Below are 14,203 nucleotides of genomic sequence, written 5' to 3'. Positions count from 1 at the left end.
ATGGAATAAAAAAAATTCACGTTCAAAATCATAAGTGGTTCTGTACAGACAAGTCAATGGTATGAATGTGGTACGAAGACTGTACAGTACGTCAACACAAAAACTAGCACAAGTTTCCACAAATCAAGAACACTTCACAAACAACAAGTTACCTCGACCAAAGACATTGGTGCTAGTTCTTTCCCCTGCGAATTTTGGTTCAAACTTTTACTCAATATGGATCTAAAATGTACACAGAAATCAATTTAGATATGTTTGAAAATCAGAAAATTCAACCACATAATTTGCCACATTGTTTCAAAATTATTTCAAAGCAGCCAATTGGCGCCATATTTCCACTTAGGGTGGGATGGAAACTTGAGGTTTGTAACTAGTTGTCATGAAACACTGATACATGTACGTCAGCAGATGATTGGGTGTTGATGCACGGAGCGTGTTGCCAAGTTCAAACATGCTGGTTTCCTAACAACCTAACATACTGCCTGTCTACCTTAGTGCCCCTCAACCGACTTTTCCAGCTAACATGTGCAGCTATGTTCTACATAAAAGTGACTGTAGCAAGACATCAAATTGTTCCACTAGATTAATCAAGCCCCAAATACTGCTTTCAGTGCGATTTACTTGTCCCCATGCCATCTGATGCTCACATCTTCGTGGACATGACCCCTCAAAAGACATTCTCAAAGAGCTGTTGAACAACTTACAAGTATATTTTCAGTGGCCATTTGTTTCAAACCACAACATATTTCTCAAAAGTCATTTGAACTAAAGTTGCTGAAACCTATGCAGACAGATTTGCTGAAGACCTTTTTGTTTTATTTCACCCACTAAAATGATTTCAAACCTCACTCCCATGGTCAAAGACCTGTTAAAAATAGAAGCACCCCTGGCGGCCATTGGTTCTAACCATTCTTGATTTTTCGGTAACAATTTTTGGCCTCAGTTCCAAATCCATCTTACAAATAGCGTGGCCTCACCTGTTAAACAAGTCTTTGAGTTCTTGTTCTGAGCTAAACTGTCCCAAATTAGCTACAAACAACGTGGAACAGGGGGCATTCTGCTGTGCGGAGGTGGTGGTGGTATTCACCTGCGACACCGGGCTAGCGAGGACAGGCGTGGACGCCATTGAGGGGTGGGGCACGGCCGTCACGGTAGCTTGCGGAGCTATCAGAGTGGTAGGCTGAACTTGGGGGAAAACAGAGTTCAGCTGCTCTGTGAACATACCGGCCTGGAAGAGAACACAGACTGGGGTCAACATGGTGGCATGAAACAAAACAGTCGATGAGATTCTCCGGTCTGTGTGTCCTGGTGGCTCAGCTGGCAGGGAGAGAGTGGGAAGGAGAATACGGAGATGGGGAATATGGGGGATGGGAAATATGGCGGATGGGAAATATGGGGGATGGGAAATATGGGGGATGAGGAATATGGGGGATGGGGAATATGGGGAATGGGGAATGCTGGAATGGGGAATATGGGGATGAGGAATATGGGGAATACTGGGCTGGGAAATACAGGGCTGGGAAATATGGGGATGGGGGACACGGGGAATACTGGGATGAGGAATATGGGGAATACTGGGATGGGGAATACGGGGATGGGGAATATGGGGATGGGGAATAATGGGGATTGGGGGGACGGGAATGGGGAATACGGGGACGGGGATGGGGATGGGAATGGGGAATGCGTAAATTAGGAATAAAGGGATAGGGAATAAGGGAATAGGGAATAAGGGGATGAGGAATATGGGGATGGGTAATACTGAGATGGGGAATACGTAAATAGGGAATAAAGGGATTGGGAATAAAGGGGTAGGGAATAAGGGGATAGGGAATAAGGGGATGGGTAATACTGGGATTGGAAATATTTAGCAAGATTCAAAGAGAACTTACACCTTGTAAAAAAAATAGCTGTCAAATGAAAAGTCAAGTCAAGACAAGCCAGAGAGACAAATCATTGACATATCCTGAAATACAATCAAGACTGACACTGGGGAGGGAACTGTAATGGGTAGGCTTGGAGCGGATGCAGCAGGTGACTGTACATGTGTGGGCAGGTGGAAAGTGAATTGGAGGTGGGTGGTAATTGGGTGGATCTGCTATAGGTGACTGGGTGGTGGGTGGATGGGCAGGTGGAAAGTGAATTGGAGGTGGGTGGTTATTGGGTGGTAATTGGGTGGATCTGCGACACGTGACTGGGTGGTGGGTGACTGGGTGGTGGGTGACTGGGTGGTGGGTGGATGGGTGGATGGGTGGATGGGTGGTGGGTGGAAGGTGACTGGGTGACTGGGTGGTGGGTGGATGGGTGGATGGGTGGATGGGTGGAAGGTGGGATTGGAAATACTGGGGAAGACTGATAGAGAAGGACCAGTCTGGCCTATTGACAAGCTGCCACACAAGGTGTTATGTTACACCAGCTGGGAGCCGACCACATGCCGACCATTCATGCTGATAGCCACTTCCCTTGGAATTGTGGGAATTGATTCTCCGTAACAAGAACTGGCAGTTCGGACAGTGCCATACAGAATTTAGTTATCACAATTGTGCCTCGATGAAAAGATAAATGGATCGTTGTAAGGTGTGAACAAGAAACAGTTTTTGGTCGGGGCTGGACAATTTGTGGCAATGGCTGGTTGATCGAGCCCCCATTACCAGAGCAACAAAGCTCAATGTTCGCCTGAGGCTCCCGAATTAAGATAAACAGTTTTCCAGAAAGTAGCATTAACTACATTCGCTTATCGGACTCCCTAGGTAATTTAGACAAAGTGCAAGGCGTGAAGCTAACAAGCATCTTAGAAGTAGCTGACACCGAAGCACTGCCGATGTGATGCAGTGACAAGATTACAGCTTGCTACGACTCATCTGCAGCAAAATAATCCCTTTAGATTTTGTCACTCCTAATTTACTCACAGGTAAATAAATCTATTTCAGTCAATGAGATTAATACATTTTAGAGACAGGCTCGGAATGCATCAACATATTACCAATGATTCCCTTGGGCATTCTAATGTTAGCTTTTCATAAAAGCTAAGGATGAGTGGCGGGATGCTATTTTCCTGAATCAGTGGTTTCTGTTCTCAATTCTACAAATCAACAAACACACTAGCTTGGGGAACACGTTGGTGGGGGTGTGGACAGAGTTGGGGGTCTGTGTTGTTGGGAATGTGGACAGGGTTGGAGGGTCAGCATTTGTGGAGATGTGGACAGTGTTGGGGGTCAGCGTTGGTGGGGATGTGGACAGGGTTGGGTGGTCAGCGTTGCTGGAGATGTGGACAGGGGTTGGAGGGTCAGCGTTGGTGGTGATGTGGACAGGGTTGGGTGGTCAGCATTGCTGGAGATGTGGACAGGGGTTGGAGGGTCAGTGTTGGTTGGGATGTGGTCAGGGGTTGGAGGGTCAGTGTTGGTTGGGATGTGGTCAGAGGTTGGAGGGTCAGTGTTGGTTGGGATGTGGACAGAGGTTGGAGGGTCAGCGTTGGTTGGGATGTGGTCAGGGGTTGGGGGTCAGTGTTGGTTGTGATGTGGACAGGGGTTGGGGGTCAGCGTTGGTTGGGATGTGGTCAGGGTTGGGGGTCAGCATTGGTGGGGATATGGACAGGGGTTGGGGGGTAGCGTTGGTGGGGATGTGGACAGGTCTGGGAGTCGGCGTTGGTGGGGATGTGGACAGGTCTGGGAGTCGGCGTTGGTGGGGATGTGGACAGGGTTGGGGGGTCAGGGTTGGGGGGTCAGTGTTGGTGGGGATGTGGACAGGGTTGGGGGGTCAGTGTTGGGGTCAGCATTGGCACGGGTGTGGTCAGGGGTTGGGGGACATGGTAAAGAGGGTAGAGGCACCTGTACACAAATACAAAGACATGATGAAGAGACATTATATAAGATCCATAACAAATATCTGGCATAGTTATATTCACAAAAATTTCTTCCAAGAACATTTATCTGCCATATGATACTGACTGTATGCACAGCTGACAATTGGAAGTATGCCAATTATTTGCAAAACAACAGAATAAGTAATCAATGCATTTAATTTTCAAATTAAGCAACACACAAACATTTCATTTCTACAAGCCCTTGCTAAAGATTCTCACTTTAATCAATTTCATATTGCACTATACAAACTAGAGCCATTTGTAAAAAAGCAAGTACCAGTATAAGCAAAAAAAAATAGTCTGATTATATGGTGGAGCTGTACAGAGTGCAAGAACCTGCAGCAACGGAGAATTTCAGGACTTTATGTTTAAACCGATGCTTTACTTAATGTTCAGGGTCACTGATTACAACATTCCTTTCCTGATAGATGTTCAGTTAACATCTGATTCAATAAAGCTTTCAGGACTTTTAAAAAGGAAAAGTTTAATTTCCAGGTAGTCTAAAATAAAATATTCTGATTGTCATCATTAAAATAAATTATTTTCATGGTTCTATAAAATATGACCAAAAGTTCAATGTGATCTGGTTTTAACAAATGACATTTCAATCTGGACACTGAATCTGTTCGAATTAATCCCATATCACTAATTTGAATGCAACAAAAATTCTTAATTCAAATTTAAATAACCAAATTTGTCTTAAAATAGCCAAAATTTCGTCAGATTCAAGACAATCATTCGGATTTATCAATCATTATGGGCCAAAATATCTCAGGTCAATCATTCAAATCTGAATTTCTGAACTCTTTCAAAATAGGCCTGACTTTTGAAGTCACCAGTTTGCATCTAAATTCGTAAATTCTTTTTTCGAATAGGCCAGAATTGTTTGTGTCAGGCATGTTGAGCCAGATGTCGTGAGAGAAGGAAGGAGAATTTCTCCATTCCTTGAAGAGGTGTGAGATCGGACCAACCTGGTATTGCCATAGGGAGCCAGGAGATGTTGCAAAGGGTTGTGGTGGTTTCTGAATCTGATGTAGTAGACAAATTGCTAGTAAATCATCGACAAATTGGAATTGAAATATTCAGCTTCTTTGGATTTCAATAAAGGTGTGATCCTAGGATTTTTCTGTCATAAAACACAAGTTTAAGCCTGGATTTTCTTGCTCAATACTTGTCGGTTTTATTTAGTGAACCGACTTACGTCAACTGTATCTGCACAAGGCGCGACACTCCACAGCTTTCTATCTTATTGCAGTGCTGCGAAGAGCACATTCCTTAGTCCACTAGTCCTTATAATGATAGCATATAGCAAAACCCTTAAAACTGGCAAATTTCTACTCGTCCTTATGATACCTTAACTATTTAGCAGTTTGGCAAGGACTAACAATTTCTAACACTGCTTAGTTTATTTCTGCGGCGGAAATGATATGGTATGTATACTTTCTATTGTTTTCCGACTTAAATAGACATTGAAAAGTGTAACACAACAGAATGATACACATCCAAACATAACGATGTAATACGCACCTGTACATAACAGCATGATTTGCACCCATACATAACGACGTACTACGCACCCATAGATAACGATGTAATACGCACCCATACATAACAACATAATACGCATCAACACATAACTGCCTGATACCCACCCATACATAACTGTGTGATACGCACCCATACATAACGACGTAATACGCACCCATACATAACAGTGTGATACTCAAAATACATAACGACGTAATACGCATCAATACATAAATGCCTGATACCCACCCGTACATAACGACGTGATACGCACCCATACATAACGATGTGATACGCACCAATACATAACGACGTAATACGCACCCATACATAACTGCCTGATACCCACCCATACATAACAGTGTGATACCCACCCATACATAACTGTGTGATACGCACCCATACATAACTGTGTGATACGCACCCATACATAACTGTGTGATACCCACCCATACATAACGGCGTGATACCCACCCATACATAACCACGAAATACGCACCCATACATAACAGTGTGATACCCACCCATACATAACCACGAAATACGCACCCATACATAACTGTGTGATACCCACCCATACATAACCGTGTGATACCCACCCATACATAACTGTGTGATACGCACCCATACATAACCACGAAATACGCACCCATACATAACTGTGTGATACCCACCCATACATAACCGTGTGATACCCACCCATACATAACTGTGTGATACGCACCCATACATAACGGCGTGATACCCACCTATACATAACCACGAAATACGCACCCATACATAACTGTGTGATACCCACCCATACATACGACGTGATACTCACCCATACATAACGACGTACTATGCACCCATATATAACAATGTAATACGCAACAATACATAACGGCGTGATACGCACCCATACATAACGACATAATACGCACCCATAAGGTGAACGCCAAATCTCACTGATATAACACAGAAAGCTAGGAGTGTCCACAGCCTTTGGTGTAAAACTGACAAATTAAACAGTTTTTTTTCCATCCTGGCTGACAAATCCATGATGACACCTTCAATAAACAGTGCTCTGGGAAGAAACCCATTACGCTTGGCGTCATCTTCCCAAAGGTTTGGAACCTCCTCCAACGAGATAAGGAACCCCTTTTTTTTCAGGTGTGACAACCAAACAGGTTATTTTCTTGAACTCTGTGCATCTTTCAAAGATGTTAACATCATTGCATATAAACATGGGCAAAACAAACAAGTAAAACATGATGGGTATGCACACCTAAGAATCCAATGTCAAATTTTCAATTTGAATTGAATAAATTTCCAAATTTGACCCCCAAATTTTGAAATGGACTGGTCCATTTCTTTTATAAATTTCCAAATATGACCCCCCAAATTTTGAAATGAACTGGTCCATTTCTTTTATAAATTTCCAAATTTGACGCCCCAAATTTTGAAATGGACTGGTCCATTTTTTTAGATTGATGTCCACGTTTAAGTTAAACAGGTGTGCATACCGCGACTTCATTTATTGCACTGTGCAAAACATTAGAGAATGTTCAGGTGAGTTAGATGAGCTGTCTGAATAGAGTGCAGGTTATTTCAACAACCATTACTTCGGATTTCTGTGCAGTGCACATCATGTGGTGAGATTGTTGAAGCCAAACTAACAACTGACCTATATTAAGAACATTACACAACAACAACACTTAACAAACAATATAGAACTGTGAAGTATCAACATATTGGTATAGAACACAAACATTAAAACCACTAGATTGCTTTTATACTTTCCAAAATCCCTATTATCATGTGCAAAACATCATAACATTTTCTGACGAAATTATCAAATATGATTGTTGATAAGAATTAGTTTTAATAAACTTAAACCGTGAACAAATGTGATAATATCTGCACCTAGCGTTTAAGCTGCATCATAAACCCGAATAAAAAGAATATTATTCTCAAAATCAACGGACCTTCAAAAATCTTAAGCACAAATGGATTACAATGAAAAAGAAAAAAAAAATAATTTTGGCTTTTTTTAAGCAGGATGAAAAATCATTCGTGGGTAAAAGTGATCAAATGATGAACTTGTTCCGCAAATTAACGACTAACACCTGTAAATAAAAACAATAAAATAAAGGAAATCCACATTTGGGAACAAAAAATTCCTCTGTATGACTTTTTGACAGACATGTGGAAGATAATTATCCCTATGTAACGCAATAAGTAAAGGCAGTTATGCTCAATTGCTCGAGTGCCATGCTTATATATGTGATTGTTGACGGAATTAGTTTCAGATAGTGTACTGAACGTGTCTCTTGACAAGTGTTTACTGAGAAAAGGGCAAACAAAGAGAAATGATTCACTTCATCAGACATCGCAACCAAAAAATTGGAGGTAGTTATGAAAGACGTTTGAAATGCCCTTCCATTCAAGGGAGATAACTCAAGATGTTTGCCATTTCAACCATGCGGGCCTGTGCTTAAAGTTAGCATCTCAGTGTTTCAGGGCCTTGGTGGGCTTAGTAGGTGAGATTTGCATGTGTTCTGAAGTTGCTGCCACAGAGCATTCAGGGTGGCTTAGTACAAGTGGACTTGGAGTGGACTTATGGTGGACTTGAAGTGGGCCGTCATCATGCTTGGAAGTGTGGCCAAAGCATGTTCTGGAATTTGGAAAAGGTGAACTTAAGTAGAACTTAAGCTGATTGTCAAATATGGGAGGTGTGCTTAAGTATACCTTTCTAGAACTTGAGGGGTTTCAACCTGAAACATGTACATAACACATCAAACATACCAGCCTAAAATACAGTAGCTAGGAAAGTAGTATGTGACAGATCTAGAATCCTCTGACAAGGAGTTAGGGAAGTGGTACTTGGCAGATCTTAAATTCTCTGACTAGGAGTTAGGAAAGTAGTCTGTGACATATCTAGAATTCTCTGACTAGGAGTTAGGGATGTAGTCTGTGACATATCTAGAATTTTCTGACTAGGAGTTAGGGAAGTAGTACGTGACATATCTAGAATTCTCTGACTAGGAGAAGGGAAATAGTATGTGACATATCTCGAATTTTCTGACTAGGAGTTAGGGAAGTAGTATGTGACATATCTAGAATTCTCTGACCAGGAGAAGGGAAATAGTATGTGACATATCTCTAATTGTCTGACTAGGAGTTAGGGAAGTAGTCTGTGACAGATCTAGTATTCTCTGACTAGGAGTTAGGGAAGTAGTCTGTGACAGATCTAGTATTCTCTGATTAGGAGTTAGGGAAGTAGTCTGTGACAGATCTAGTATTCTCTGATTAGGAGTTAGGGAAGTAGTCTGTGACAGATCTAGTATTCTCTGACTAGGAGAATGGAAGTACTACCTTACCACAACAGCAAGGGGCAGTGGTAAAAGAAAAGGGATTAATGGAGGAAGCCAACATTGCTTAGATACGTTACAGAAATATGATAACCTAACAAAATGAGGGACCCTTTTCAGTCGCAGAGATATAAGGTTATTACATAGACTTGGCACTTTTGAACAAATTAGTTTAATGAAAGAAGGTATAGAGTTAATTTGTGTAGTTTTGTGCAGGCACATACAGTATTCAACTTGTAAGTCCCCTCCTAATCTTCCCCTTTCACTAAGTTGCATCACCTGTGCAGACCCCCTCCCCCCATCCTTTAAGTCATCCTAATGCCACTTTCCTGCAAACTATTTAAGTCATCCTAATGCCACTTTCCTACAAACTATTTAAGTCATCCTAACGCCCTTTTCCTACAAACTATTTAAGTCATCCTAACGCCCCTTTCCCGCAAACTATTTAAGTCATCCTAATGCCACTTTCCTACAAACTATTTAAGTCATCCTAATGCCACTTTCCTACAAACTATTTCAGTCATCCTAATGCTCCTTTCCTACAAACTATTTAAGTCATCCTAACGCCCTTTTCCTACAAACTATTTAAGTCATCCTAATGCCACTTTCCTACAAACTATTTAAGTCATCCTAACGCCCTTTTCCTACAAACTATTTAAGTCATCCTAATGCCACTTTCCTACAAACTATTTAAGTCATCCTAACGCCCTTTTCCTACAAACTATTTAAGTCATCCTTATGCCACTTTCCTACAAACTATTTAGGTCATCCTTATGCCACTTTCCTACAAACTACTTACACTCCTTTGGCATTTACTGGACTAACACAGCATTACAATAATACTGCACAAATAGTGCTGCAAATTACGAATGATCTGTCTGAACTTTTCACCATCCAACATATTTGAAAAAGCTGCTTTACCCTACGATCTGTCTGAACTTTTCACCATTTAATATATTTGAAAAAGCTGCCTTATTCACAAAATCTAATTTACAGATGTTTCCATTCATATGAAACTTCACAAACATCGACACCTTCAGTCTACAACATACACAACCTATTTCTCCAATAATTACATCTGTTTCACCAACAGTAACAGAAACATCACTCTCTCAGTACCTATAAACTATTTCAAAACTGAAATATCAATATTGTCCTTTGAATCATGCACAAGATTGAAACTAGAAATGCTGACCCGATTTTCAGCCGTTGACATTTTCTTCAAATTTATTGCTCACATACAAATATACTTTTGTATATTCCGTTAAATTTCTCTCCTACACATACTAGGAGTATTTATGTAAAGACTGTTACAATGTTTCCACTACATTAACAGGTGCAGCACATGGTGTAGAATTACACAGATTACCCCAGCTAGTGTCACACAGACCACAGAGTTACAACTGACCACTACGACTGACCGACCGACGACCAACCGACCGACCGACGACCGACCGAAGACCGTCCGACGACCGACCGACCGACCGTCCAACCAACCGTCCGACCGATCGATCGACCGTCCGACGGACCGTCTGACCAACTGAACGATCGCCCGACCGTTCAATCGTTCAACCGACCGACGACCAACCGACAACCGACCGACGACCAACACACGACCGACCGTTCAATCGTTCTACCGACCGACGACCGACCGGCGCCGTAGGGCCTGTCCTCCTCGGTGTTTCTTTGCACTGTGCAATAAATGAAGGAGAGGAAACACTAACCCGCACCGGTACCTGTGCTAGCGCCGGGTGTTGAATAAGTGCAGTGTGGTGTAGCGCTGCCGCAGTTGGTGCCAGTTCGGGGTACGGAGCAAGAGGGTGGGGGGCCCAAGCTTCGGGGCAGCCCGGGAAAAAGGCGGCACCTAACTCTTCTGCAAGTGAAGGTAAAAAAGACACGCACACGTGAATTTGCTAGTAGGGTGAGTGAAATACAGAAGGTCATTTGCAAACAAACTTGTCATCTCTCTCTTATAAGCTGCAAGCTTATCATTACCAGCTTTAACACTATTTAATGATTAAATGACATTTTGACAAAATACATATTTTTTTAAAATATACCATACATGATTTTGTTTTTATTTAGAAACTAGCATAGATATTTAGATAAGCTGATATCTGTTTATTGAAACGGAATTATCTAAATTTATAAACATCCTAATTTTGTGACCACCCCGTGAGATGGGACATTAAGTGTGAAAAATCACATTTACTTCTTATATCTTAAAACTACAGTATCTTAGGACCACAAGAGTACAATTCATATGCTTCATTACAGAGATACATGGTATCAGACATTTGGAATCATTTTCTGAAAAGTCCTATTTTCAGAATAATAACTGTTTATGTCATAATTGCAGTTTTTAGATTAACCTTGTAGACGTATGCTGAAATGTTTTGAAAAACTAGGTAATGTTTTTATTATACTGCAAAAGAACAAGAGAGAAATGAGATATCTGCACTCATTTTTACGAAAGTAAGTGGACGTTTTAATGACGCCACAGCACAACTTCCTTCACAATAAGATTTCATATTTTTGAATGAACTTTTTTTAATATTAGTATTAAAGTTTTGAAATCTCTTTCCTGATTCTACTGATGACGCCAAAAGTTAGTCAGCATTCTGGTTACTTAGTACTTTGAACAAGATGATTTCAGTTAGAAACCTTCTTGACTGGAATGATATGTATTGCTTATAAATAAACATTAGGTCTTTCTTTGTATCAGACAAATTACTGCATCTTAAAAATTTAAAGCATATAAACAGCATATTTTATCTAAATTTTATCAGCCAACATATGATTTATTTTTAACAGAATAGAAACATTCTAACCAATTCTCTTATATCCTGATGTCCTTATTCAACATGTCACGTTCAACTGTTAACTTGCCACTATTTTCATAATTCATCTGCTTCTTGGACGTCCAGAAAGAAACTCGTATCTACTACTAGAATATTCAACATGTTAATCAGTTTTGGTTGTTTGGTTGGTTTGTTGTTTAACGCCGCACTCAGCCATATTCCAGCTATATGATGGCAGTCTGTAAATAATCAAATCCAGAGATTGATATCATGAGCATCGATCCTCGCAATTTGGCTCGATGACATGCATCTTTGTTTCCATCCTTGCCACATCAAGCCCGCTTTCCTGTGCTAAATATGATTGGACTATTGCACATATCAATAGCCCATTCAGAGAATGCTTCACAAAATCAGCGTCCACGACTGGTCCTTCGTTTTTGAAAGTGATATTTACCGCTGCCTATGTTTTTGTGTCAGGAATGAAATTGCGAATGTTTTCGTTATCTGATCGACTCGGTCTTCGCCTATGGTAGTCGCCATCTTTGTGAAGTTATACGAGATAAGAACAGCGATCTGATTGGATATCATGTTTTCAGTACAAGAAGCACAACTCGTTATCTACGCGAGGCGGCGCCAGGGATGAGCCCAAAAAGTGGCCTTCGTGTGGCAAGGGAATAAACTAGGCTTTTGTTAAGGCTAGTGGACACAGATGCCTCGGAAAGATGACAACCCTATGATACAGCTACTTCAGGTTGTACACTTATTTTACATGACATCGCTTTTTAAGATATTTAAAACCTCATCTTAACCTCATCTAAACCTCTTCCAAATCTTTGTCAAAGAGTGTTTGATAATTAAGGGGCCATCTGAGAAGTTTCTTACATTTTTTAAAAATGAATAATATAATATATTATTAATTCGTGGGGGTTTGTCACCTCCATGTGTGAGGAAAGACCCAATAGATTTTATTTATAAAGTTATTCTCAACAACAGGCCGTGAGAAGATCGATCTTCATCTTGTTACACTAAGGTTACCCCCTACTTTGTTTGGGTTTTTGTTGAATTGTTTTTAGTTTCTAAGTGCTTCTTGTTATTGAGTGCCTCGAAGTAATTGTGCTTATTCAAGTACTCTATTTGGTGCTTATATTAGAGAGACTCGACATCGTATCGTACATATCATCAACACACGTTCAACACACATTCAACAGAGTCCTAGGACCAAGAGTAGAAACCGGTTTGCCTCTCACAGCAGCATGCACAAACAGCCTTTCCCTGCTGGACCAAACCTCGTGGCATCTGATCAACTTACAGAACCTGAGTCATTCTAATGAAATGCCAGACTTTGAAAGAACAGTCCAGAATAGTACATGTATTTATGTCATTGCAATACAGTGAAATCAGCTTCTCCAGACACAGCCATTCCCAGAGAAATCTGGATAAACAAAACATGGAGTTATGTCCCTTTGCATACAGACTGACAAGCTCCTTCCAACCCTTGTGGAAGCAGCCATTACAAGAATCTTGAAATTTGCCCTCTAACCCCAAATATAGTCGTGTTAATATTTTTGTTCATATCTTTTGGAATGTCGTCAGTGAATTTTGAAAAGGTTTACAATTGACCAGATTTCCCAGATGAATTTAACTTCTATTTTTATAATCAGATTGGTTTGTACAGAAAATCACCCAACTCCCCCATTAGATTCTAATTCCAATTACATGATAGTTGAAATGAAAGAGCACTTTAAATTGACAAAAAAGGAAGATAATTTAGTTGGGGTAAAAGTATTCAGCGTCATGACAGTCATCACTTGCTTGTAAACATAACGGTCAGTCGGTTACGAGTTCAACTCCATGCATGGTTATGGCCACCTATTACAGTACGGAGCTTTGACTGGTGGCAGAGATTGTACAGAGCTCTCCGAGAATGGGCTATCGCTGTGAGGAGCTTGAGAGACTGACAGAATCATGTCCCTTTGAATATGGACCAGGAGGAGTAATGTCCCCTTGAATATGGACTGTGAGGAGTAATGTCCCTTTGAATATGGAGCAGGAGGAGTATTGTCCTTTTGAATATGGATCAGGAGGAGTAATGTCCCTTTGAATATGGACCGGGAGGAGTAATGTCCCTTTCTATATGGACTCACAAGCTCCACACAGAGATAGCACTGTACAGAGAGCTCTGCGATGGGGCCAACAGGATTTCACTGTATTGCAATAAAAAATACCATATTTTCCAACATAACGTTTCATGTTTCTTTCAACATTACTTTTTGCAGGTTGGTCTGTAAGCAGATGAGAGACCTTCGGCTGATTTAGATAGTGCAGGTACACATAAAGCTTGTCCGTGCAAAGCAATGTTATACCGACTCATGATGAAGATGTGCTGAACATACAGAAATATACATAGCAAGACAGGAGTGACACTGGATGTCAGGGTATATATGAACAGATGCAGCCCCACTTCAGCAATATTTCAACCAAGATGAGCTTTGAGAGTCACACAGGGTATATATGAACAGATGCAGCCCCACTTCAGCAATATTTCAACCAAGATGAGCTTTGAGAGTCACACAGGGTATATATGAACAGATGCAGCCCCACTTCAGCAATATTTCAACCAAGATGAGCTTTGAGAGTCACACAGGGTATATATGAACAGATGC

General features: G+C 41.0%; 1 protein-coding gene across 13 annotated transcripts in view; it reads right to left on the bottom strand.

Moving 5' to 3' along the window:
* Window positions 1-14,203, bottom strand: part of LOC139461149 (protein couch potato-like) — a 189,621-nt gene that overhangs the window by 14,017 nt on the left and 161,401 nt on the right. For 10 of the 13 annotated variants that reach the window (XM_071242705.1, XM_071242706.1, XM_071242707.1 and 7 more), the window contains 3 exons: window positions 10,464-10,612; window positions 4,831-4,887; window positions 978-1,228 (listed from right to left, as the gene is read on the bottom strand). In XM_071242705.1, the coding sequence (XP_071098806.1) occupies window positions 978-1,228; window positions 4,831-4,887; window positions 10,464-10,612 (457 nt within the window). The remainder of the gene's footprint in view (window positions 1-977; window positions 1,229-4,830; window positions 4,888-10,463; window positions 10,613-14,203) is intronic. The other 3 variants (XM_071242697.1, XM_071242701.1, XM_071242703.1) reach the window with 3 other exon arrangements.

Source organism: Haliotis cracherodii, unplaced genomic scaffold (genome assembly GCF_022045235.1).
Source record: "Haliotis cracherodii isolate W230 unplaced genomic scaffold, xgHalCrac1.p SCAF_14, whole genome shotgun sequence".
Classification (NCBI taxonomy): domain Eukaryota; kingdom Metazoa; phylum Mollusca; class Gastropoda; order Lepetellida; family Haliotidae; genus Haliotis; species Haliotis cracherodii.
Note: the sequence above shows the minus strand (reverse complement) of the source record. Positions and strands in the feature narration are given on the sequence as shown.